The 26862-nt window shown below is 39.5% G+C and overlaps 1 protein-coding gene across 1 annotated transcript in view; it reads right to left on the bottom strand.

The window, feature by feature from the left end:
* Window positions 1-250: 250 nt before the first annotated feature.
* ST8SIA1 (ST8 alpha-N-acetyl-neuraminide alpha-2,8-sialyltransferase 1) overlaps window positions 251-26862 on the bottom strand; it is a 179934-nt gene continuing 153322 nt past the window's right edge. The window contains exon 5 of the mRNA XM_004006788.5: window positions 251-9380. Within this exon, the coding sequence (XP_004006837.2) occupies window positions 8894-9380 (487 nt within the window). The 3' untranslated portion in view covers window positions 251-8893. The remainder of the gene's footprint in view (window positions 9381-26862) is intronic.

Raw genomic sequence — 26862 nt, 5'->3', positions numbered from 1 at the left:
CAGTAGATAGTAACTTTCACTGGCATAAGAAGTACGAATAATGTCCTTGTATCCTAGACACAGCATTTGTAATTCTGTATTTCTAAAGTAATTTTCTCACTAAATAGCATTGAGTTTGTAGCCAGAAGGAAAAAAAAAAAAACAAAAAAAAAAAAACAGTGTAGCTGATATGCATACAAAAATAAAGGAAGAAAAGAAAATAGAATTACCCAAATGCTTCTGGGAAATAAAAAGACTTCACAAGCTATACAAAAAAACATTTTATTCACAGAGTACATTTCCAAAATTTCTCCAAGTAAGGGAGGTAGAGAAATTGAAACTTACTGAAACTTCTCAGTACCAGCCATAATTACAATGAACATAGCAAAGAAAAAGACATGTTTTAACAGCAAACCTCCTCCTATGACATTGCATTTAAATTCTGTGGAAAGAACAACTCAGCAGAACCAACAGAGATACTGTTGTTTTCAAGTCACACTATAAAAAGTACCAATTAAAGTTTTTTTCTTACCTGCTACATTTTCTATGAAACGGAAAAAAAAAAAAAGAAGAAATGAAGAGCACTGATTTTTCCCATACCTACTGCCAGTGGAGTTTGGCTTTATTAGGAAGAAGTAATTTCACATACAGTTCAAAAGTGATTTCAATTTTATGGTCTAATCTAACATCGTTTCCAGAATTACTGCATCTATCAACTTGGAGACTTGCAGACTACACTGCATGAGAAAGTCTATTTGAATTTTTCTATTTTTTTCTGAGCTCTAGTCTCTGCAAATTTACTCTTGAAAAATAGCCTTCACATATGTGGAATAATATATAATGTTCAATCATCAAGTTAAAGAGAAATTTTCTTTTTCAAAGCTTTTCAGACCAACTGTGTTGTATGGTAACTGAAGTTCTAGTCATGTTCCAGACTTTTAAAAAATTTAGTTAATCTTTTTCTTTTTTCCTTTTTAATTTTCCTTTTAATTTTTGGGCTGTGCCGCTTGGCAGGAGGCATCTCAATTCCCGGACCAGGGATGGAACCCATGCCCTCTGCTGTGGAAGTGCAGATTCTTAACCACTGGACCATGAGGGAAGCCCCAAGGCTAGCTCTTCAGCAGAGCTCTGTTCAGTGGAGCTTCAGTGTTGTCTGTTCTCACCCTTTTTAGTGTCTCTGATGTAACCCAGTGGTCATCAATCATCGCAAATTGTGAATCCTATACACATTATTATGAGGGCTTCCCTGGTGGCTAAGTGGTAACAAATCCTCCTGCCAATGCAGGAGACAGGCATTCCATCCCTGGGTCAGGAAGATCCCCTGCAGAAGGAAATAGCTACCCACTCCAGTATATTTGCCTGGAAAATCCCACGGATAGAGGAGGCTGGCAAGCTACTTTCCATGGGGTCACAAAGAGTCTGACATGACTTAGTGACTAAGCAACAATACACATTATGAAAGAGATGTCTCTAGAAACCTTTCAACAAGAAAGCCCAATGGATTGGTGCTAAAGAATAAATGGGAAACGGGAAAAATATTGTTTTCTTGCTTCCACGAATGCTAGAATTTGCTGAAAAAACAAGCATTTTCAGTCCGTGTCCTTCTGCGGCTATCACCTAAGGCATTCCCTATGAGCAGGTTCTACTACTTCAACAAAGGATATTTACATACTGTTATCAGACGTCTCCAAGGCCTAGATACTATTGTGCATTTATATAAAATAGTCACATTCACTACACTTGTAAGAGTTCTTGCTGATGAAAAAGATACAACTTGGAACAGACATGGTTACACTTCTAGAGTGACAGGGGTACATGAAGGAAATACATAAGGAAGTGGGAGCCAAGCCAGAAAAAGTTAAGGCACCCTCTGCCACCCCCAGCCAGGTCAGCCATCTTTCTCTTTCAATGGGCCTAACTAATGTAAGGGGTGTGTGTATGTGTGTGTTTGCACTAGCACATAGGAGAGGAAACACTTCTAGTCTGCCTAAGTAATAATGAATATAAAAGCCTTTTACTGAGGTATAATTGTGGGAGCAGTAACTAAAGCTAACTTTATGCATAGCACATGGTGATCATGTTTCAAAGGGTCAAGTTCAAGGTGACATTTGCTGCTATATTGCTGCTTCATCATGACAAAAGATCAAAATCACCTTATTTTGCGAGTATGCATCAAGGTAGAGATGGACAAGGGGTGTGAGAGTGGGAGTGTTTGCATATTCAGGCTCAAACACCAAGGAAAACTCAACGTGGAGAGGACAAGAAGTGGGGATGAGTTTAGACCCTGAGGGTCCAAGTAGGTAAAGAGGTACCACTTCTGCTTTTTTCCCCAAGCGCTGCACAGTCTCACGCTGCTTCCTCTAGCATGTTTCCATCATTAGAAATAACAGTTGCATGACAATGTATTTCCTTTAAAATGTTTTGAAAAGGTTCTTGGGGCTGACAACAAGGACAACCACCTCCACGCTTCCTCTTCACTGCACACTGAGATCCCTCCCACTGACATACACACACTGTGTATAAAATAGATAACTAATGAGAACCTACTGTATAGCTTAGGCAACTCTATCTACCCAATCCTCCAAAGAGAACTAAATGGGACAGAAATGCAAAATGGGGGGATATATGTACATGTACAGTTGATTCACTTTGCTGTACAGTAGAAACACAACATTGTAAGCAGATGTACTTTGATTAAAAAAATAAAGATTCTTTCCAGTGGTCCCTCTCAATTAAAGCCCTGATTTTTGTTCTATCATTTTCATTAAACTTCTTTTTTTTTAATGACAATTCTTCATTTCTCTTATGGTAAAGAGAAAAACAGACATATCTATCTCCTCATTTTCTCTGCCCTGGATAAAATCACATCTCTTAGATGTTTATTCGTATCATGTGAAACATGAGCTTTTAAAATGACAAGTAACTGGAGAAAATCTAATTATATAGAAGCAGAAAGAGACATGATCAATACATTTAGACAGTATTCTATAAAACTTCTAAGTAGTTGCACATTATTGATTATATCCCATAGCTTCAACAAGAAAGCAAATCAGAAAGAATTTTAGCACAATGTAGAGATCAATATGAATACAGGAGGTAGGTAAATGAGCGACCATAGCCAAAATATAATTCCTCTTTTGTGCTTTAGAATTTATAGTTATGGGCTTTGGCTATCGTACAAGTGACCTCACGTATTATAAGTTAATTTATAATGTTATTTACTCCTTAACTATTAGAGCAGAAGAAATCAGAAATGCTGGCACCAGAAAATCAGAAGGAAATGGAAGCGCATATTTTTTTTCTTATTGCAATGACAAGCAGAATTTTTGTGTTATGTTTGAATGAGTTTTCCACTCATGTATTTATTTCAGGTAAAAAATTCAGATCAGCCTACGCTGGGAGTAAAGTCAGTAGTATCCATTTTCTTATGATAGGAAAAAAAATGGCCAATACAATTGGAGATTCACATAAATTTCCTTTCACTTACAAAATAGAAATTTTACAGTGTTCAACCTAAATACAGTGGCTTCTTACTTAGGAATTTATAAACAGGCAGTCTAGGCCTTTGCCTGCATCTCCAGAGCTTTCTCTGGGCTACTGGAGAACTAGTAGAATATTTGATATTTTCCCAGCTTCGAGAACTTAGAAAAAAATGTATCAAAGTGGGGGGAAAAAAGTTTCATTTTTAATAAATGCTGGCAGGGCCATAATTAGGTCAAGGTGATCAGAATTCTATCATGGGACACCCAAATTTAAAGAGCACAAGTATTTAAAAAAAAATGTTTAAGGCAGTGTAAAATTTTAAGCTTCCCAGCAAATTCGCACACCAACTCTCTAGTCACAAAACTGCTAGCTTGACCTCAGAGCTAGGAGATCTTCTGTGGTAGTAGACAGAGAGTGCTGGAAGGCCAAGGCCAAGAGCAGACACTTCTCTGACGCTTTGTACGTGGAAAGCTTGGGGACTGGGTTTTTCTTCCTTTCCATTTGCCTCTTCTTCACCCCGGCATGCTGTTCACTGAAGTTGCCTAAACTGCTAGTCATATTCAGTTGTAGTTACTGTTCATATGGGGCTTCCCTGGTGGCTCAAAGGGTAAAGAATCTGCCTGCCATGCAGGAGACTTGGGCTCAATCCTTGGGTTGGGAAGATCCCCTGGAGAAGGGCATGGCAACCCACTCCAGTATTCTTGCCTGGAGAATCCCATGGACAGAGGAGCATGGCAGCCTATAGTCCATGGGGATGCAAAGAATCAGACACAACTGAGTGACTAACACACACACACTGTTCATTTTGTAAGAGGCTTGACCAACGTTCCAGGTGCCTCAGTAATGTCTGCCCATGCCCATCCCTGGTGCGTGCCCACCAAAATCAGATAATCTCAGAGGAGACCTCTACACTGGGAAAAAGAAGAAATAAAAAGCACAGTATTGTTCTCAAGCCTTATTCCTCCACATGCTCTTCCTAAAGCTCCCATAAAAGTCCTCTTAGAGTTTGATCTTTGAAACTCTACTGACAGAGCATATATTACCTGATTTTGGTGGGAAAGTTTTTATACAACCCAATAAGCATTTCCTGAAGTTTTCAGTGGACTGTAACTTTTTTTCCTCTTTAGGTCCCTCCTAGCAAGGGTTTATCAGTTAAAATTTTCATACAATCAGTATTTTTAAACAGAAATGAAAACCCTAGGTGACTGATTTTCCAAACTGAGAAACAGGAGGTGGTATATAATAAAATGACAAACCTACCTGAGTTGCTGACAATGTTATGGGTTGTTATTTCTATTTGAAATTATCACTAACACTACTGTAAAGCTTTGGACTAATCTCAGAATACTTTTGGCAAATTCAGAATCCTAGGATTTCCCCAGTTATTTTCCATATAGATTTTTAAGCCAGGTTGCCCATTGCTTCAGGTACAAATTATACTTAACCTAAACAAAGTTTTTAGTCCAGTAAAGGGCATAAAATATTACAAAGCCAAACACAGAGTACTGTTTGAACATCTGTCACTCTGAATCTCTGTATCATTTTGAATCATTTGCCCTTGTTAAAATAGGTAAAAGTGAACTATACAGAAACAAAATCCAGGAAGCACTCCTTAACTTCTTATATTACTTTCAATTTAGATGCACAATGTTGTATAAACTGTTGGTCAAATACTCTATAGAAAGCATGTGTCCAGTGTCTTCTTCCATAAAAAATCTTTCATATAAAAATCACTTTTAAGAAAGACTTAATCCTTCAGGCATCTTAATTTGACCTAAGTCTAATTAAAATCAAACAGAAGTCTTTCTTACTCATGATCCATAATATCAGTGCAGTTCTCCAATCAGAGCTAATAAAAATAAAAATTCATATCAGGTACTCATTTTCATTCTCTTCATCCCCTCATTTATCCCCATGGAGCAACCTAATTTTTGACACTGAAATATAACTTAAAAATTAGACTAATATGTTAGAGGATGATGCTTTCTCCTTGCAGGTGCATCAAAAGTGATGAAATACTTTCTTATGAAATGTGTCTACTGCAACCTAAATCTCTTCTGAGCTGAATCTTAAGGGTCAGTAACATTAAAATGTAATCAACCAAATTTGGCAAATAATGAGGTCCAATTCTGAAGGTCTCAATTTCAAAAAAATAAAATAATGGGAGCTTAGAATTTAACTTAAGAGTAATAGAGTATGCCAGAGTACTGTGCAAGATAATGCTAGAAAGATCCTCACTTAGGCACACATATATTCCAGTAAGGATGGATATACTAACTTTATGCTATAAGCACATGTACACACACACAAGCATACACACTCACAACTCCTACATTGAGATATATCTATCTAACCACAGAAAAGGAAATATGTATGGCATACTTGTGAATTATCACTATAAAATAACGCCAAACTGTAATATACTCTGAGAAAGCATTCTCATTAAATTGTAGTCATACTTTGAATGACATGAGCATGGAAGTGAAGACAATACTGAATAATCAAAATATCATTTTGGTCTAATCTGGGGTTTCTCAACCTTGGCACTACTGGGATTTTCATGTGGGTAATTCTTTGTTAGGGGGCTGCTCTGTGCATTACAGATCTTTCGTAGGACCCTTGGCCTCTATCCACTAGATGCTGGCAGCACCCTCCAAACCACGACCATCAAAAATGTCTCTTGAGAATTCCCTGGTGATTCAGTGGTCAGGACTCTGAGCTTTCACTGCCGAGGGCCTGAGTTCCATCTCTGGTGGGGGAACTAAGATCCCACAAAAAAGTCTGCAGACACTGGCAAATGTCACCAGACAGGGGGGGAGAATCACCCCAGTTAAGAAGCCATGATCTAATTATACTCTATCCATTTGCTTGCCTTTCAGAAGCCCCAAATATACAACTAACCACTGTACAAATCTCTTGCACAAACCTAGTCCAGGAATTACAAAATGCAAAATTTCCAGAAGACACCTTCAATGGAGCCAAGACACATGAGTTCGATGGAGTTTATTAATTATTGATTATAACAATGTCAACAATTAAAGCACTAATTTGAGTATTATCTATTTTCTTAACTTTTATGTGTGTTTTTTGTTAGGCCTTTTATATTTTGATGAAATGTAGAGGTAAAAATGTATTCCTTTTCAGGTAGTTATTATGTAATAACAGCTCAAAAGAGGAAATATATTCAGGATTGCACATACAGTGCATATTTAGTACAACTCACTCATAGCACATTCTCATTACATTTTTGCTGCCAAATAGGATCAAAAGAGCAAATCGGATCTGCGCAGAATCAATACTCTTAAATTCTTAACTTTCTAAGTATCAATAGAATCTGTTTTGTCACCAGTTATATTTTAACTGTTGATCTCTATAGTAACCTTAATATTCAATCTTATTTAGAAATTGCCTAGACAGGAAGATCCCCTGGAGTAGGAAATGGCAACCCACTTCAGTATTTTTTTCTGGAAAAGTCCATGGACAGGGAAGCTGGTGGGCCTACAGTCCATGGGGTTGCAAAAAGTCAGACACGACTGAGCGACTGAGCACCACCACATCCCAATGAGGCAGAATTTTTCCAAGGGCTTTGTTATCTTGGGATTATTTAAATGAACCCACCCCAAAACTGCCACCTGCTTTAGTCTGTATTGTATACTAAGTCTTTTCCATGGAAAATGAAGCAGAACTTTTGGGTACAGTTTACCTACATTTTAGTGACACTTAAAAGAATCAAGTTAGTGATATGTACTGTCTCCTTTTAGATGAAGACATCCCCAAACACAAAGACCATGTGAGGTTTCTTTTACCTTTCTCTGTATGTAAACGCATCTGGCTGCCTGTAAACTGTCAACAGAGTTTGTGTGCAGTGTGTCAAAGCTGAGGTAACAAGCCTTCTAAGCTGTCCTATCTCTTACTAAGGGAATCAACAACTACTAACTCACATCCCTTTACTGGTGTGAACCATGTTTTGATGACCATATGTAACTCAGGATTTACTCATGAGATGTTGGTGGGGGGGAGTCACATACACTAAAACAGTTCTGTTCATTTGGAATGATTTGGGGGTAAGGCTTACATCTCATGCTGGTATGAGCATTAGAGCAGCAACCAGTAAGCTGGTTTGTCTCATAGCAAGGTATGGTAGGTAGTACATAATGCATTGATAGCTCTCCAACGGGTTACAGATTTCTGCTGTCCCAGGCCATATGGGTTCCGCTTTCATAGCTGCACAGGTGTGAGCTTTGTCTGAGTGTGTGTATGAGTATACAGGAGTCTATGCATGCTTTTATGTGTGCATGCATATGCTTCATCTTGGAGAGGACCTATTCACCATGGCAGAAAGAAAAGGAAGTGTCTTCCACTCTGTCTTCCAGAGACTAAGCTTGATGTCATTGTGCTTTACTTCATCTCTGAACATTAAATTATAAGATAATTATGCCATTTTGCAAATAAATAATGCACTTGCATTTGTAGTTTTTTGCACTAAAATAATAAGCAAGAGATGTGGGTTTCAGCCCCTGGGTCAGGAAGATCCTGTGAAATAGGAAATGACAACCCACTCCAAATCCCATGGACAGAGAAGTCTGGCAGGCTATGGTCCATGGGGTCACAGAGAGTAGGACACAACTGAGCAACTGAGCACACACAATAATAATGCAAATAGGCTTGCATAAAGCAGACCTAAAATTGAGTTTATGCCCTACATTCTGAGGAGGGAAAGTGATTCGTCCTCCTGACAATGAACCAACACAATCTAAATTCAACAATGTTTCACATTGTCTAAGTGGACTTGACAAAAGGGAAGGAAGTAATTCTTATTTAACAATTTTTTAAATGGAAGGGAGGGGAACTCTAGTTAACAAAGACTTGGTTCAACAAATTACAATTATCAGCTGTAGTGTCTTGTATCCATATTACTCAGTAAGGGATTTTTAAAAAATGTACCCCATCACCTACTCACTGCCCTTAAATAGGGCAAAATTAAGTAAGAATTTTTTAAAAACCTAGAGTTCTAATGTTAGTCTGATTAAGATAGCTTTTTTTTTTAAACTAAGTCAGTTCAGGTTGATAACCACTAACACTTCTACTCTGGCATTTCACTTAATCTACCTTAATTCCTCAGCTTCAATAACTAGTTCTGTCTAGTTTGTGAACTGCACCTTCTCATGTAAATGTGCTTTACCAGCATCACTTCATCAGCATGTTACTAGTTGCAAATCCACCATGTGCCAAATATTTCATGGGATGGTTCACTTCTTTTTTTTGTCTTCCAAGCCAACAGTGAAAGTAGAGTTTCCCTTGGGTTTCTGTTGTCATTTTTTTTCCAAGTTGTCCGTGCAAATCCATGAAATGACCTGATCATTTCCTTTTGAAGTTATGTAGAAAACCTAACAAAAATACCCTGGCTCAGTCCTTTCTTTTTCCACAGTCCCTAGGAAGTGGGCTGGAGTGAAGTGTCCTCACATGGGTCTAATTGCATTCTCAGCGCACCAATTTTATGAAGATACCAGAGTTGAAGAAATTCCTCCGGCATGGCATGAAAGCCAGAAAAGGGCAGGACATTATCATAGTAGTGGTGGCTGATGGGCTGTTCATGCATATTCACAGAGAAGGGCCAGAAGCCATAGATGGCCACCTCTTCACAGAGGCCCAGGGCTGCGCTCACCAGAAAGAGTCCTGTGGACAGGCGCTTGGCGTGAATTCCCCTACTTTTCCAGAACTTCCCAATGCTACGCAGAAAGTTGGGGTTGGCAAAGAGCACTGTTTGATTGGCACCAACATCTGACAGTGTGTAATAAACCCGGAGGGATGGCTCTGTTCCCGTCTTCATAGAAAAGGCAGGCATGTAGATGTAACTGTGGTTATAGACCTTCATGTGGTCCACAAACGTCTTTCTGGACCACAGCAGGTTCTGAAACCTATCAAAGAGAAGAGGCTCAATTAAACCCAGGGAAAAGTAACTCATCAATACCCACTCTACAGTTCTTCTGATGCCCTGATAGGCATGTCATCTCTGCAAAAAACATAAAAAGCACTTCTCTTGATTTAAAACCCACCTTGAACTTACCAATTATCTCTCATCAAGTAGCCTGGCTTTCCCCCACCCCAACATCTTACACTCAGGTTAAGATTTCTTAATGAGATTCTGTTTGAACTGAAATCCATTGCACAGGCTGTTCTCTTTTAGAATTTACTTGCCTGGAATATAAAAATGATTTAATACTCATGAATTCACAAAGGTCGTTGGTTGTTGAATAGACTTGATAAAAGCTACCTGTGGGGCAGACATAAACACAGGACTTTTTTCTTCATATGCAAATCAAAAGAACCATTTCAGAGATATTCTTCCCACTGAAATGCTCTGATTCTACAGGTAATGAAGCTTTACCAATGAATGCTACGATTATAATAATATATGGAAAAAGAAAGACTTGTTTTGATTAAACAAGGTTGCTGAGAGCTGCTCATATTGCTAGCTCCAGAGAACTCTACTTTTCTATGTTCTTTCAATTTGGATTACATAGGAGGATTTCTGACTGAAATGTATTCAGTTAAGACTTATGGTGGACATCCTGTGTGTCAGGCATTGGGGAAGTAAAATGTTTGATCTCAAGAAACTCAAGTCCAGTTGTAGAAACAAAAATATAACTGAGAACATTAATATAATATAATAACATTACATTAACATTATATATTAAGCACTTAATATAATAACATTAATGTTCTAAGTACAACAGTTGACAGTTGTATAAATTACTATGGAATACAGATGAAAAAATAATTCTGTCTTGGGAGAGTGGGTTCCAAAAAGAGCTACATTGAGGGGATGGCACTTAAATACATTTCCTTAGGGGAACAAAAGAAGAATAACCATGAAACTATAAAAGACACCAATTGCAAGGGTGCACAGGGTCCTGAAGCAATGATAAAGATCCTGCGATAAAGATTCTGTGTCTCTGGAATGAGTGAGGCAGGGATGACTGGCGGAGGCAGTGGTGGAAGATGAGGTGTGTTGTAGAAACCCTTGTGTGTCTCTCATTTGTTTGGACTGCACTCTGATGATGGGGAACCTTCACAGAAGTGAGTACGCACAGCACTTTACTACCTGGATTACGAATATTCCATCATTTGTTTAGCTCTCAGCCTTTGTCAAGAAAAGTGACTCTGGTGATCTGGGGAGGAAAGAAGATGATGGCCTAGAGACCAGTTAAGAGACTGCTGATGTAGGTCAAATGAAAAAAGACAGTGAGTGAGAGGAGGGCCTTGCAACTACTTCTTCTTCCACATGGAAGTTATCTGTCTGAGGTTACATGCAGGTAAAGAAGCAGCGTCTGATGGGGTGGAGAGGGAGGTGGGAGGGGGTCCAGGATTGGGGGACACATGTACACCCATGGCTGATTCATGTCAGTTTAGTTGCTCAGTCGTGTATGACTCTTTGTGACCCCATGAATCACAGCACGCTAGGCTCCCCTGTCCATCACCAACTCCTGGAGTTCACTCAACTCATGTCCATTGAGTCAGTGTTGCCATTCAGCCATCTCATCCTCTGTCGTCCCCTTCTCCTCCTGCCCCCAATCCCTCCCAGCATCAGGGTCTTTTCCAATGAGTCCAACTCTTCACATGAGGTGGCCAAAGTATTGGAGTTTCAGCTTCAGCATCAGTCCTTCCAATGAATACCCAGGACTGATCTCCTTTAGGATGGACTGGTTGGATCTCCTTGCAGTCCAAGGGACTCTCAAGAGTCTTCTCCAACACCACAGTTCAAAAGCATCAATTCTTCGGTGCTCAGCTTTCTTCACAGGCCAGCTCTCACATCCATACGTGACCACTGGAAAAACCATAGCCTTGAGTCTATGGACCTTTGTTGGCAAAGTAATATCTCTGCTTTTCAATATGCTATCTAGGTTGGTCATAACATTCCATCCAAGGAGTAAGTGTCTTTTAATTTCATGGCTGCAATCACCATCTGCAGTGATTTTAGAGCCCCCCAAAATAAAGTTAGCCACTGTTTCCACTGTTTCCCCATCTATTTGCCATGAAGTGATGGGACTGGATGCCATGACCTTCGTTTTCTGAATGTTGAGCTTTAAGCCAACTTTTTCACTCTCCTCTTTGACTTTCATCAAGAGGCTCTTTAGTTCCTCTTCACTTTCTGCCATAAGGGTGGTGTCATCTGCATATCTGAGGTTATTGATATTTCTCCCGGCAATCTGGATTCCAGCTTGTGCTTCACCCAGAACAGCGTTTCTCATGATGTTCTCTGCATATAAGTTAAATAAGCACGGTGACAATATACAGCCTTGACATACTCCTTTACCTATTTGGAACCAGTCTCTTGTTCCATGTCCAGTTCTAACTGTTGCTTCCTGACCTGCATACAGATTTCTCAAGAGGCAGGTCAGGTGGTCTGGTATTCCCATCTCTTTCAGAATTTTCCACAGTTTATTGTGATCCACACAGTCAAAGGATTTGGCATAGTCAATAAAGCAGAAATAGATGTTTTTCTGGAACTCTCTTGCTTTTTCCATGATCCAGCGGATGGTGGCAATTTGATCTCTGGTTCTCTAAAACCAGCTTGAACATCTCTGGAAGTTCACAGTTCATGTATTGCTGAAGCCTGGCTTGGAGAATTTTGAGCATTACTTTACTAGTGTGTGAGATGAGTGCAATTGTGCGATAGTTTGAGCATTCTTTGGCATTGCCTTTCTTTGGGATTGGAATGAAAACGGACCTTTTCCAGTCCTGTGGCCACTGCGGAGTTTTCCAAATTTGCTGGCATACTGAGTGAAGCACTTTCACAGCAACATCTTCCAGGATTTGAAAGAGCTCAACTGGAATTCCATCACCTCCACTAGCTTTGTTCGTAGTGATGCTTTCTAAGGCCCACTTGACTTCACATTCCAGGATGTCTGGCTCTAGGAGAGTGATCACACCATCATGATTATCTTGGTCGTGAAGATCTTTTTTGTACAGTTCTTCTGTGTATTCTTGCCACCTCTTCTTAATATCTTCTGCTTCTGTTAGGTCCATACCATTTCTGTCCTTTATCAATCCCACCTTGCATGAAATGTTCCCTTGGTATCCTTAATTTTCTTGATGAGATCTCTAGTCTTCTTCATTCTGTTGCTTTCCTCTATTTCTTTGCACTGATCACTGAGGAAGGCTTTCTTATCTCTCCTTGCTATTCTTTGGAACTCTGCATTCAGATGCTTATATCTTTCCCTTTCTTCTCTGCTTTCGCTTCTCTTCTTTTCACAGCTATTTGTAAGGCCTCCTCAGACTTAAATTGAAGAAAGTGGGGAAAAGCATTAGCCCATTCAGGTATGACCTAAATCAAATCCCTTATGATTTTACAGTGGAAGTGAGAAATAGATTTAAGGGACTAGATCTGATAGAGTGCCTGATGATCTATGGATGGAGGTTCACGACATTGTACAAGAGACAGGGATCAAGACCATCCCCATGGAAAAGAAATGCAAAAAGATTCATGTCAGTGTATGGCTAAAACCACCACAATACTGTAAAGTAATTAGCCTGTAACTGAAATAAATTAATTAATAAAAAGAAAAACAAATTAGGGAATACTATGTAGCTATCAGAGAGAATGAGATAGTGCACATGTATACAGAAGTCAAGACATATATATATATGCAGAAAAGGTGTCAAGTATAATAAATATATGAAATTATAAAAGAGCAAAAAAAAGCAGCAGCATCTGAGAATGGAACTGAGCCATATCAGCAGAGGAAAGTCTGTTCTGACAGGTTGGCAGAGCTCATCAGAAATATGTGAAACTGAAATTCTGAATACACAAATCCACAGGATTTTATGTTGCAATCAGTGTTCTGAACTCTGCCTGCCAAGAAAGGTGGGTCTCTCAATCCTGTAGGAAGGGAGATTGCTCAAGTTTTCTTCATGTCTTTGATTCAGCAGGCTGCCTTAGGAACTTTTCCTGGGCCCTGACAAATAGAGAAGTGATAACAGGTTTTTAGGTGTGATTACTTTACCCTGTAAGAAGCCATGGAAGAACACTGATCCCTATCGTGGAGCTGGGCCAGCCTCTGCAACACAAACGCCTACTTCCAACTTCAATAGGCTCCACCTAATAATTCTTTTTTTCTCTCCATTGCCCGCCCATATCTGCTACTCACCAATGCTTTCCCGATCATGTAGACATATCCTGCAGATTACCTCCTACTTATGGCTCAGACGGTAAAGCGTCTTTCTACAATGCGGGAGACCTGGGTTCGATCCCTGGGTTGGGAAGATCCCCTGGAGAAGGAAATGGCAATCCACTCCAGGACAATTGCCTGGAAAATCCCATGGACAGAGGAGCCTGGAAGGCTACAGTCTATGGGGTTGCCAAGAGTCGGACACGACTGAGCAACTTCACTTTCACTTTCTCCAACTTTAGTTAGAATAACTTGTATCACAGATTTCTAGACTTTGATGACAGTTGCACAGGGAGGTGAATTTTTATCCAGCCCTCCCTGCTGATTCTGATGCAGGTGTCAGGGGCTACAGTTATTCAGAAAATCAACACCATCAATGTAAGTTATCTAACTCTCTGTACCTATCTATGGGCATCTCTTTCTTTACATCTTCTAATTTCATCCTTGTTGCATTTCTAAGAGGAAGAAGTTTCTCTCAGAAACTGTGAAACAGGCTGTTTTACACCCCCTAGTGTGGGGGTGTGAAAACAGTCAAACTCTCCATCTCTATTGAATCATTCCCTTTTATCTACTAAACATGGTTCTAACTTAATGCAAGATAATTCATTGTATGCCTGGGCTGTTCCCAGAGCTACCCTCTAGTCCTCTCATTTCATCATCAACATTCTAGAGCAGTAAGTACACTCCTTCTTGTTCCCTTTCTTCTGCATTCCCTCCTCACTGCTGTACAGAATGGTTTGTATTCCATAGGGTTCTGTTGGCAGTTGGAACTTATCCCTATTTTTGTAGTGGACTACATACTAAAGAGAATAACAGACGGCTCCAATAAAATCAGGGCAATTGAGTTTGTGTTCCCTGTCTTAAAGCTGACTGATTATTCTCGAAGATGGCAGTCTTCCTTCCTTGAGTTTTAACCTTGAAAAGAAACATACATCTTGAATGTACTATAGTACCAATTTTATTGGCGTGGTTAAAAAAAACCTATTTTTTTTTTATTATTTTTATCTACCTAATTCTTCAGAATAGCTCAGAATTGTTGTATACTGTATGAATGGAGAACTATTAAATAACTGAAAAATAAGAAAAATGAAACTGAGCAGTCAATAAATCATTAAGCATAGAAATGATTAAATATCATGAATATGGACATGTAGTAGAAAAACACAGCACAAAGCACAGAAATACAGCACATTTGACAAATGAATTTAATATGTGGTAGTAGAAAGTTGATGACATGTTTAAAATCAGTTAATAGACAATGTCAAGATAAAGTGTTAGTCACTCGGTCATGTTCAACTCTTTGCAATCCCAAGGACTATGGCTTGCGAGGCTCTTCTGTCCATGGGATTCTCCAGGCCAGAATACTGGAGTGGGTTGCCATTTCCTTCTCTTTATTATGTCAAGATAAATAGTTAACAGTTTGGAAATTTGAGGGGAAACATATTTGTACTTGACAAGAAAATTTTTAAAAAAAGGATAAATATTTAAAGTCCACATTAAAGAATACAAGAAAAACTAAAGAAAAGAAATCAAAATCTTATCATTTACAAAGTACTTTTTCCAAAGAAAAATAGTGACAAAATTATGTTGAGATGTGAAATTTCATTGCCATGAAAAATAAGATAACTGAAATAAAAGAGGGAATGACTCCAAAAAATATGTTCAGCCAACATGACAAACAGAATGTTAATGTTGATAACATGAAAGAAAGTATGAAAGAAAGTGTGAAACATTAAGAAAGAAAGTAGCTCAGTCATGTCCAACTCTTCGCGACCCCAAGAACTATAGACCACCAGTCTCCTCTGCCCATGGAATCTCCAGGCAAGAATACTGAATTGGATAGCCATCCCCTTCTCTAGGGGAACCTTCTGACCCAGGGATCAAACCTGGGTTTCCAGCATTGCAGGTAGATTTTTTTTTTTTTTTTTTTTACTGTCTGAAGCCACCAGGGAAGCCACCAACATGAAAATGGACAAAAACAGAAAATTAGAGGGAACTGAAATTCATAAAATGTTCAGCTTCAGGTTGCCAGTCAAGATGCAAACTGAACAGAATCAGGGAAGATGAAAGGTCCAGCTCTCCTCTCCTACAGCATATCTCTAGAAACAAGAGAAAAGATATTTTAAAAAATCTGTATCTATTCTGAAAAAAAAAAAAAAGAAAAAAGAAAGCAAATCTTCAGTGAATTCCCACATCTGGAACACTTCTGAAAACAGAAAGCTTACATTAAAAAAAGCAGAATGTAAACTAATCTGCCAAGCATTGCTCTAAAAGTTAGCTGTGCCCTAAGCCTTAAGGCAGGAGACCATGGAGAAGGTATGTGTCTTGGTACAATCAACACACAGCATTCAGATTATGGAGCAGCAGGAACACACAGGTGCACTGAACCCTAAAATCCTGCACTGGCCAATCATCACTGTGTGTAGTGAGGAGGGAGTGTCGATCTCTATGGAGGGGCAGTGGCTGCATGCATAGATGATAGCTGGCCCAGCCTATGGGAAACTGAGGCTTCTTTACAACTCATACAGTATTGGTAGCCAGGCTTATACCAGGCTTGACACTGATGGGTCAAGAGAGAGACCTACATATTATGATATCTGAGAGTCACCCAAGAGAAAGCCACCTTGCCACTTTTTCTTCAACTGAGAGTGAAGCCCATCTGTCAACAGGTCCAGTCTCTCACAGAGCTCCAAACAAGAACAGATACTCAGGATGAGAAGATGCTGAAGGTAAGTCTTCAACATGAGGGTTAGAGAACAGAATGGAAGAACAAAAGAACTCAGAAAAGGCCAAGATCAGAAGACTCTTGGAGGTCTATAATTTGTTTAGAAATTGCAATAATTATCACACCCATGAACTAAGACTGGGATGCTATAAAATGAAAGAGAACATTTAGGTAGCAAGAAAGAACTACTGGTAATTAACATACATAACAACAGATGGATTCTGGTAAAGGAAAGCCCCAGAAAGTCAGCTTACACAGCAGGCTGAGAAAGCCATCAATCAGATTCTAGTGAGAGAAAAAGTTTCTAAAAGGATGTCTCGACAACAAAAAAGAGCCCCTGATAGATTACATGCTGGCAGTAATGAAAGATTTGCAGCTCTAATGAGAGTCTGGAGATGAATTAGTGACTATTGCATCAAAAGTCTTTATTCACTTTGGGGAAATATTAAAAAAGTTGAAAGTGAAAGTCACTCAGTCATGTCAGACACTTTGTGACCCCATTGACTATACAGTCCATGGAATTCTCCAGGCTAGAATACTGGAGTGGGTAGTCTTTCCCTTCTTCAGGGGATCTTCCCAACCCAGGGATCAAACCCTGGTCTAGAGCAGTGTAGGCAGATTCTTTACCAGATGAGCCACAAGGGAAGCCCAAGAATGCTGGAGTGGGTAGCCTATCCCTTCTCCAGCAGATCTTCCTGACCCAGGAATCGAACTGGGGTCTCCTGCATTGTAGGTGGATTTTATACCAACTGAGCTATCAGGGAAGTATCATTAAACATTGAACCACGTATTAAATATTTGTAACAGATTTTTTTTTTTTTTGGTCTCAGATGCGAAGAGGACATAGACACTAAGGTAAGCGCTGACCACTGATTTGATTGTGATATATCTGGATTGAGAGATCAGGAAAGGATAAGTGTATGGTGGGGACCAGTGCTGTGAGGAGCACTTTAAGAGAGAAAAATCTTAATTTTCTATAAGAAATCAATAGATAAATGAAAAAATTGTAAATTGCAATTAATCATGCGGCTTTTAAATGTGAGAAGAGAAATATCAGCTAGAGAAGCTGAAGGCTTTGGAACATTTCTTGAGGGAGTATATGACAGGAGACTGCTGCTTTCTGTATGAAGCTTTGTCATATCATTTGGTCTTGAAAACTGTGCACATTTTGGTAAAATTAGAATCTAGAGTTTCTAAATCATGAAAATATGAAGTAAAGAATATGTATGTGTGCAACTGAATCACTCTGCTGTACAGCAAAAATTAACACAACGCTGTAAATCAACTGTACTCCAACAAAACAAATTTTAAAACCGTAAATGGATGTATATTAATCCAAAGAATAATACCACCCAAAAAGGTAATAGTCAAGAAACTTCGTGCACCTAACCAGATAGTTTCAAAATACACATAGCAAAACTAATTAAAATTCAGATACATATTCACAAATTCACGATCATGATTAAGTCTTTAATTTTAAACTATTATTTTTAAACATGAACAGAAACTTTCTAAAATGATCAGATATTATGTCAGAAAAGAAAACATATAGTATGATATATATGTATACACAAATATATTAAAAAAATTACCACCATTCAGTCCAGATCATCTGATCAAAAATGTAATAAAATGAGAAGTCAACAATAAAAATACACATCAGTTCAGTCAGTTCAGTTGATCAGCTTTGTCCGAATCTTTGCGACACCATGGACTACAACATGCCAGGCTTCCCTGTCCAATACCAACTCCCAGAGGTTACTCAAACTCATGTCCATCGAGTCAGTGATGCCATCCAACCATCTCATCCTCTGCTTTCCCCTTCTCCTGCATTCTATCTTCCCCAGCATCAGGATCTTTTCCAATGAGTCAGTTCTTCACATCAGGTAGCCAAAGTATTGGAGTTTCAGCTTCAGCATCAGTCCTTCCAATGAACATTCAGGACTGATTTCCTTTAGGACGGACAGGTTGGATCTTCTTGCAGTTCAAGGGACTCTCAAGAGTCTTCTCCAACACCACAGTTCAAAAGCATCAACTCTTCAGCACTTGGCTTTCTTTATAGTCCAATTCTCACATCCATACATGACTACTGGGAAAACCATACCTTTGACTAGATGGACCTTTGTTGGCAATCTGATTTTTAATATGCTGTCTAGGTTGGTCATAGCTTTTCTTCCAAGGAACAGGCATCTTTTAATTTCATGGCTGCAGTCACCATCTGCAGTGATTTTGGAGCCCCCCAAAATAAAGTCTCTCACTGTTGCCATTGTTTCCGCATCTATTTGCCATGACGTGATGGGACCAGATGCCATAGAAAACATATTTTAAGAGGAAATTTGTCAACTTTTACAGATAACATAATTACCTATTAGAATATATATGAGAACCAACTGAAAATTTATTTATTTAAACAAAAAGACTAGATAAACTTCTAAAAATCCATAGTTAAACTTCATGGATAGAGGTGAAATTCATCAGCTTTATAAAGAATGTCTACAAAAAACCTTACACCTAACATCATACTTTATGGTGAGACATGAAGCTCCCCACTATCATCAGGAACAAGTCAAAGATATCTTCAAGTCAACGATCTCACCACTACTTTTCAACATCATCCTGGAAGTCACTGCTAATACGATTAGATATGAAAAGTAAGTAAAAAGTACACAGATGTGGAAGAAATAAGCAAAACTGTCTTCGCAGATGACACATATAGAAAATCTGAAAGAACGGAAGCTGGTGGGACTAATAAGTGATTATAGCAAGGTTGCAGGATTGCTTTCCTATGCACCAGTAATAACAAATGGAATTTGAAATAAAAAACACAATACAATTTATACTAGCAACCCCCAGAAACCTACCAAAATATGTACAAAATCTATGTGAGGAAAACTGTAAAACTCTAATGAGCTAAATAAAAATAAAGCAACAAGTAAATGGAGAGACACTACATGTTCACAAATAAGAAGACTCAATATTCTCAAGACGTCAATTCTTCCCAACTTGATTTATAGATTCAATGCAACTCAAATCAAAAGTCCAGCAAGTTCTCTTGTGGCTATGAACAAATCATTTCTAAAGCTTATATGGAGAGGCAGAAGTTGGGCTTCCCTTGTGGCTCAGTGGGTAAAGCGTCTGCCTACAATGCGGGAGACCAGGGTTCAATCCCTGGGTTGGGAAGATCCCCTGGAGAAGGAAATGGCAACCCACTCCAGTACTCTTGCCTGGAAAATCCCATGGACTGAGAAGACTGATAGGCTACAGTCCATGGGGTCGCAAAGAGTCGGACACGACTGAGCAACTTTCCCTTCCCTTCCCTAAAAGCCTGAGAATAGCAAATACAATATGGAAAGAAAAGAATGAAGTTGGGGGACTGACACTATCTGACTTCAAGTCTTACTATAAAGCTATAGGAATCAAGATAGTGTGGAATTGGCAAAAGAATAAATAGATCAGTGTAACAGAAGAGGGAACCGAGAAAGAGACACAAAAATACAGCAGGTCTTTGACAAACGAACAAAGGTAGTGGAGCTGAGACAGTCTTTTTAACAAATGGTGCTGGAGCAAGTGGACATTTACATGCCAAAAAAAGAAAAAAAAAGGAATCTAGACACGGACTTTACACCTTTCACAAAAATTCACTCAAAATGCAATGTAAGTCTAAATGTAAAATGAAAATCTATAAAACTCCTAGAAGATAATAGAACAGAAAATCTAGATGACCTTAGATATGGCAATGACTTTTTAAATAAAACACCAAAGGCACAATCCATGAAAGAAATCATTGATAAGCTTGACTTCATAAAAATTAAGAACTTTTGCTCTGTGAAAGACAATGTCATGAGAATGAGAAGACAAGCTATGGCTTGGGAGAAAATATATGCAAAAGAGACAGCTGACAAAGAGCTATTATCTAAAATATACAAAGAACTCTTAAAACACAACAAGAAGAAAACAACTCAATTAAAAAAATAAGCCAAAGACTTTGACAGTTCACCAGATGGCAAATGAGCACAGGAAAAGATGTTCCACATCATACATTATTCAGTTCAGTTCAGTTCAGTCACTCAGTCGTGTCCGACTCTTTGCGACCCCAGAACTGCAGCATGTCAGGCCTCCCTGTCCATCACCACTCCCGCAGTTCATCCAAACTCATGTCCATTGAATCGGTGATGCCATCCAACCATCTCATCCTCTGCCATCCCCTTCTCCTCCTGCCCTCAATCTTTCCCAGCATCAGGGTCTTTTCAAATGAGTCAGCTTTTGGCATCAGCTGGCCAAAGTATTGGAGTTTCAGCTTCAACATCAGTCTTTTCAATGAACACCTAGGTCTGAGCTCCTTTAGGATGGACTGGTTGGATCTCCTTGCAGTGGGATATTCAAATTAAAACAACAATGAGACATCACTACATTATTTCTGGGGAGGCCAAAATCCAGAACATGGCATTCATGATCAGTCACCAAGTTGTACCTGACTGTTTGCAACCCCATGGACTGTAGGCAGCAGGCTACATGATATCACTACATGACATTTTGATATATATACCTATCTTTCTTTATTGTTTGTATCCTCTTGGATGTATTGAAAAAAAGACTTGATTTTGTTTACTGCTAAATCCATAACACTAAGAAAGCTACCTGACACATGGCACCAAATTAATATTCATGAATGTCTCCTGAAGTATGCAGAAAATCAGAAACCACCTAGGTGTCCATCATTCAGGGAATAGGCAAAACAAATAGCGTTATGTCCATTATACACAGTGTTGTTATTCAGTTGCTAAGTCGTGTCCAATTCTTTCATGACCCCATGGACTGCAGCACTCCAGGCCTCCCTGTCCATCATCAACTCCCGGAGCTTACTCAAACTCATGTCCATCGAGTTGGTGATGCTATCCAACCATCTCATCCTCTGTCATCCCCTTCTCCTCCTGCCCTCAATCTTTCCCAGCATAAGGGTCTTTTCAAATGAGTCAATTCTTTGCATCAGGTGGCCAAAGTATTGGAGTTTCAGCTTCAACATCAGTCCTTCCAATGAACACCCAGGACTGATTTCCTTTAGGATAGACTGGTTGGATCTCCTTGCAGTCCAAGGGACTCTCAAGAGTCTTCTCCAACAACACAGTTCAAAAGCATCAATTCTTCGGTGCTCAGCCTACTTCACAGTCCAACTCTCACATCCATACATGACCACAGGAAAAACCATAGCCTTGACTAGATGGACCTTTGTTGGTAAAGTAATATCTCTGCTTTTAAATATGCTGTCTAGGTTGCTCATAACTTTCCTTCCAAGGAGTAAGTGTGTTTTAATTTTATGGCTGCAATCACCATCTGCAGTGATTTTGGAGCCCCCAAAACTAAAGTCTAACACTGTTTCCCCATCTATTTGCCATGAAGTGATGGGACTGGATGCCATGATCTTAGTTTTCTGAATGTTGAGCTTTAAGCCAACTTTTTCACTCTCCTCTTTCACTTTCATCAAGAGGCTCTTTAGTTCTTCTTCACTTTCTGCCATAAGGGTGGTGTCATCTGTATATCTGAGGTTATTGATATTTCTCCGGCAATCTCGATTCTAGCTTGTGCTTCACCCAGACCAGTGTTTCTCATGATGTATTCTACATAGAAGTTAAATAAGCAGGGTGACAATATACAGCCTTGATGTACTCCTTTTCCTATTTGGAACCAGTCTGTTGTTCCATGTCCAGTTCTGACTGTTGCTTCCTGACCTGCATACAGGCGTCTCAAGAGGCAGGTCAGGTGGTCTGGTATTCCCATCTCTTGAAGAATTTTCCAAAGTTTATTATGATCCACACAGTCAAAGGCTTTGGCATAGTCAATAAAGCAGAAATAGATGTTTTTCTGGAACTTTCTTGCTTTTTCCATGATCCAGCAGATGTTGGCAATTTCTTCTCTGGTTCCTCTGCCTTTTCTAAAACCAGCTTGAACATCTGGAAGTTCACAGTTCATGTATTGCTGAAGCCTGGCTTGGAGAATTTTAAGCATTTACTTTACTAGCATGTGAGATGAGTGCCAACCTAGATAGCATATTGAAAAGCAGAGACATTACTTTGCCAACAAAGACCCATCTACTTAAGGTTATGGTTTTTCCAGTGGTCATGTATGGACATGAGAGTTGGACTGTGAAGAAAGCTGAGCACTGAAGCACTGATGCTTTTGAACTGTGGTGCTGGAGAAGACTCTTGAGAGTCCCTTGGACTGCAAGGAGATCCAACCAGTCCATTCTAAAAGAGATCAGCCCTGGGATTTCTTTTGGAAGGAATGATGCTAAAGCTGAAACTCCAGTACTTTGGCCACCTCATGTGAAGAGTTGACTCATTGGAAAAGACTCCAATGCTGGGAGGGATTGAGGGCAGGAGAAAAGGGGACGACAGAGGATGAGATGGCTGGATGGCAACACTGACTTGATGGATGTGAGTTTGAGTGAACTCTGGGAGTTGGTGACAGGCAGGCAGGCCTGGCATGCTGAAATTCATGGGGTCACAAAGAGTTGGACACGACCGAGTGACTGAACTGAACTGAAATGAGATGAGTGCAATTGTGTGGTAGTTTGAGCATTTTTTGGTTTGCCTTTCTTTAGGATTGGAATGAAAACTGACCTTTTCCAGTCTTGTGGCCACTGCTGAGTTTTCCAAATTTGCTGGCATATTGAGTGAAGCACTTTCACGGCTTCATCTTTCAGGATTTGAAATAGCTCAACTGGAATTCCATCACCTCCACTAGCTTTGTTCATAGTGATGCTTCCTAAGGCCCACTTGACTTCACATTCCAGGATGTCTGGCTCCTGGTGAGTGATCACACCATTGTGATTATCTGGGTCATGAAGATCTTTTCTGTACAGTGCTTCTGTGTATTCTTGCCACTTCTTCTTAATATCTTCTGCTTCTGTTAGGTCCCTAAAATTTCTGTCCTTTATTGTGCCCATTTTTGCATGAGATGTTCCCTTGGTAACTAATTTTCTTGAAGAGATCTTGTGTTATTTACTTGGCTTCTTAATATTTTGGAGCAATTACCATGTTCATAGTTGCTGTCATTTTTCTATCTCTGTGCAGCTGTTTACCAGCTGTTGCTTCCTTTCTCTCTGTCAATTTCTCTGTCTGATTTTTCTGTTAATTTATATTACCTTCCTCCTCTGGACCTTCTCAACCTACAGGGCTGCCTCTTCCACAAGAAATATTTTTTACCAGATGGCAAACAACCCATCATAAGAAGCTATTCTCTTCATACACAGTACATATTAAAATATGCGCTAAGAAGGCAAACTTTAAAAATATTTGCAGGGTGAAGCTTTCAAACCTAAACTGAGGATGTTGCTAGAGGATGTTCCTCTTAGAGAGAAATTTAGGACAGGCCTTTAAGAGATGGATATATTTGAACTGAATTTTGAAGAGTGAGCAGAAGTTAGCTATGTATATGAAATTGAAAAAAAAAAAAAAAAAGAGCATTTCTTCCTGAGAGAGAAGCATGGACAAAGGAACAGAGGGAGAGAGGGGATTCTGGGAAGTGCAAACAATTTAATATGATGGAGTTTTAGCACCCTGGGAGTAGGTAGAGTTGAAGCTAGCGTGGTGCACATGTGTGCAGGCTAAGTCACTTCAGTTGTGGCCGACTCTGTGCCACCCCATGGACTGCAGCACTCCAGGCTTCCCTGTCCTTCACTGTCTCTTGAAGTTTGCCCAGATTCATGTCCATTGAGTCAGTGATGCCATTCAACCATCTCATCCTCTGTTGTCCCCTTCTCCCCCTGCCCTCAATCTTTCCAAGCATCTTTCCAATCTTTTCAATGAGTCAGCTCTTCCCATCAGGTGGCCAAAGTATTGGAGCTTCAGCTTTAGCATCAGTCCTTCCAATGACTATTCAGGGTTGATTTCCTTTAGGATTAACTGGTTTGATCTCCTTGCAGTCCAAGGGACTCTCAAGAATCTTCTTCAGCACCACACTTCAAAAGCATCAATTCTTTGGTGCTCAGGCTTCTTTATGGTCCAACTCTCACATCTGTATATGACTATTGGAAAAACCATAGCTTTGACTATACCAGCCTTTGTCAGAAAAGTGATGTCTCTGCTTTTTAATATGCTGTCTAGTTTGGTCATAGCTTTTCTTCCAAGCAGCTTTTAATCTCATAGCTATAGTCACTGTCTGCAGTGATTTGGAGCCCAAGAAAATAAAGTCTGTCACTGTTTCCAGTTTTTACCCTTCCATTTGCCATGAAGTGACAGGACTAGATGCCATGCTCTTAGGTTTTTTTTAGTTGAGTTTTAAGCCAGCTTTTTCATTCTCCTCTTTCACCCTTATCAAGAAGCTTTTTAGTTCCTCTTCACTGCCAATCAAGGTTGAGACTTTACTCCTAAGGAAAAATGGAGACTAATTAGCAGTCATCACTCTGTGAGGAAGATGATGGGGGTGTCACCCTCAGAGCTACAGGAGAGGAAGGAGAAGCTGCCCTTGCTGACTGAAAGGAACACTGAAAAACGCTGGTTACTGGAAAGCAGCGGTGAGGTCTATGGTGCGGTATCCACGCTGATTTAGTGTGAATTCTGTACCATTTGTTAGACTTCTGTCCCTCTAAGGTGTGTCAGTGGTTTCAGTTCTTGTGGCTCTTATAATGATATGTAACACAAGAGGAGAAGGTTGTCTGAGGGGAAAGATTATTACCCAGTTTTGAACCTGTTGAACTCTGGGCACAGGATCACCCAGAAGAACAATGTGCCAACCCCAGAAAATATTGAGAAATCATAGCATTTAAATGCTGTGCAATGTGGGTAGAAATTATAACAAAAGGTATGATAGGCAGTGAGGTAAGGGGACACCAGGAATGAGATCAATAACAGAAGAGAAATGAGTTTCAGAAGTTTGTCAACAGTGGTTGATGCTGAGGAGAGATCATGTGAAATGAAGATAGAAAATGCTACCTGGAGATTCAACAACATACCCATTTTCGGCAGCATCAGCTATTTTAGTAGAAATCAATCTAGATCATGGGTTGAAAACTCACACGTCCAGAGCCAAGCTAATTAGGAAAATATGGAAAAGGACAAAGAATCAGACAAGAGGGAGTGGATCTGAAAATGGAATGTACATGTCCAATCTAAAAGGATTTCTAACTAAAAATAAAAAGTAATGGCTAAGTAAATGTCATGCAGACCAGGTCTGACCCAATGATAACAGCTCAACCCTCAAAACTTATTCAAAATTCTGAATGACAATGAAACCATGGAACCACAATCTTTTTGAGGCAGATGAAAGAACAAATATAGTAGATATGGTCTCTTTTTTATGACGTTAGTGATAGCCTCAGATAAGAAACAGGAAGACCTATAGTCAAACTACAGCAATAATAAATTCTATCATAAGATGCTTGTGTAACATGTGTTATCCTACTTAAGCCTTGTAGTAACTCTATGAAAAGGGCATTGCCTGTTTCCTGCTGTGGAGGAAACTAAGGAGCGAGTGGTTAAGTATTCTAGTGAAGTTGCATAGATGGAATGTGTACAGTAGGCTCCAGATTTCAGTTCAGCTCAGTCTGACTCTTGATTTAACATTCTTTCAATTACACTGTGTAGCTTTTCTCTGATGGGAACACAGATCCTTCCTGCACTGAATGGAATTCATTCCCATGATCTAGCATATACTCCTTCTCACGTTCTCATGGATTTGGTCCACATTACCCTCTTTATTGCCCCTTTCTTCATCCATTTCCTCCCACTGACCCATTTCACCCATATGAGCTCTTGACCAAGTCTTCCTCACTGAAAACCAACTAATAACAAACAAACATTTTCTCAAAAGTATATCTTTTTCTAGCTGCTTCCTGATCTCTTTCCTTCCTTCCATAACTGATTTCTTCTTATCTCAAGTCACTCATACTCTCTGGGAATATTCATTCACTTTCATTTCCCAAACTAGGATTGTAATAGGGTGGAAAATACCATCTTAACAACAGACACCAGAGTCTCTTTTGGAAAGATAATTCCCTTTGTTTAAGTGGTGCTAGAGAGGACTCTTGAGAGTCGCTTGGACAATAAGGAGATCAAACTAGTTAATCTTCAAGAACATCAACCTTGAATATCATCGGAAGGACTGATGCTAAAGCTAAAGCTCTAATATTCTGGCCACCTAATGCAAAGAGCTGACTCACTGGAAAAGACCCTGATACTGGGAAAGATTGAGGGACAGCAGAGGATTAGATGGTTGGATGGCATCACTGACTCAATGGGCCCAGGAGTTTGTGGAAACTCAGGGAGATAGTGAAGGACAGGGAAGCTTGGCATGCTGCAGTTCATGGGGTCACAAAGAGTCGGACATGACTTAGCAACTGAACAACAAGTTTAGAGGGTGCTTTTGGGTGTTAAGGTTATATTTTAAGAATATGTTCTGGAAACAGAAAGGAAAATAAGTAACTAACCTCTCCTCATACATAATTAAGGGGAATTTGGGGGTGGAGAGAGCCAAAGGGTGAGATGAAGGGAGAACTTAAGAAAAGAA

Source organism: Ovis aries, chromosome 3, assembly GCF_016772045.2.
Source record: "Ovis aries strain OAR_USU_Benz2616 breed Rambouillet chromosome 3, ARS-UI_Ramb_v3.0, whole genome shotgun sequence".
Classification (NCBI taxonomy): Eukaryota; Metazoa; Chordata; class Mammalia; order Artiodactyla; family Bovidae; genus Ovis; species Ovis aries.
Note: the sequence above shows the minus strand (reverse complement) of the source record. Positions and strands in the feature narration are given on the sequence as shown.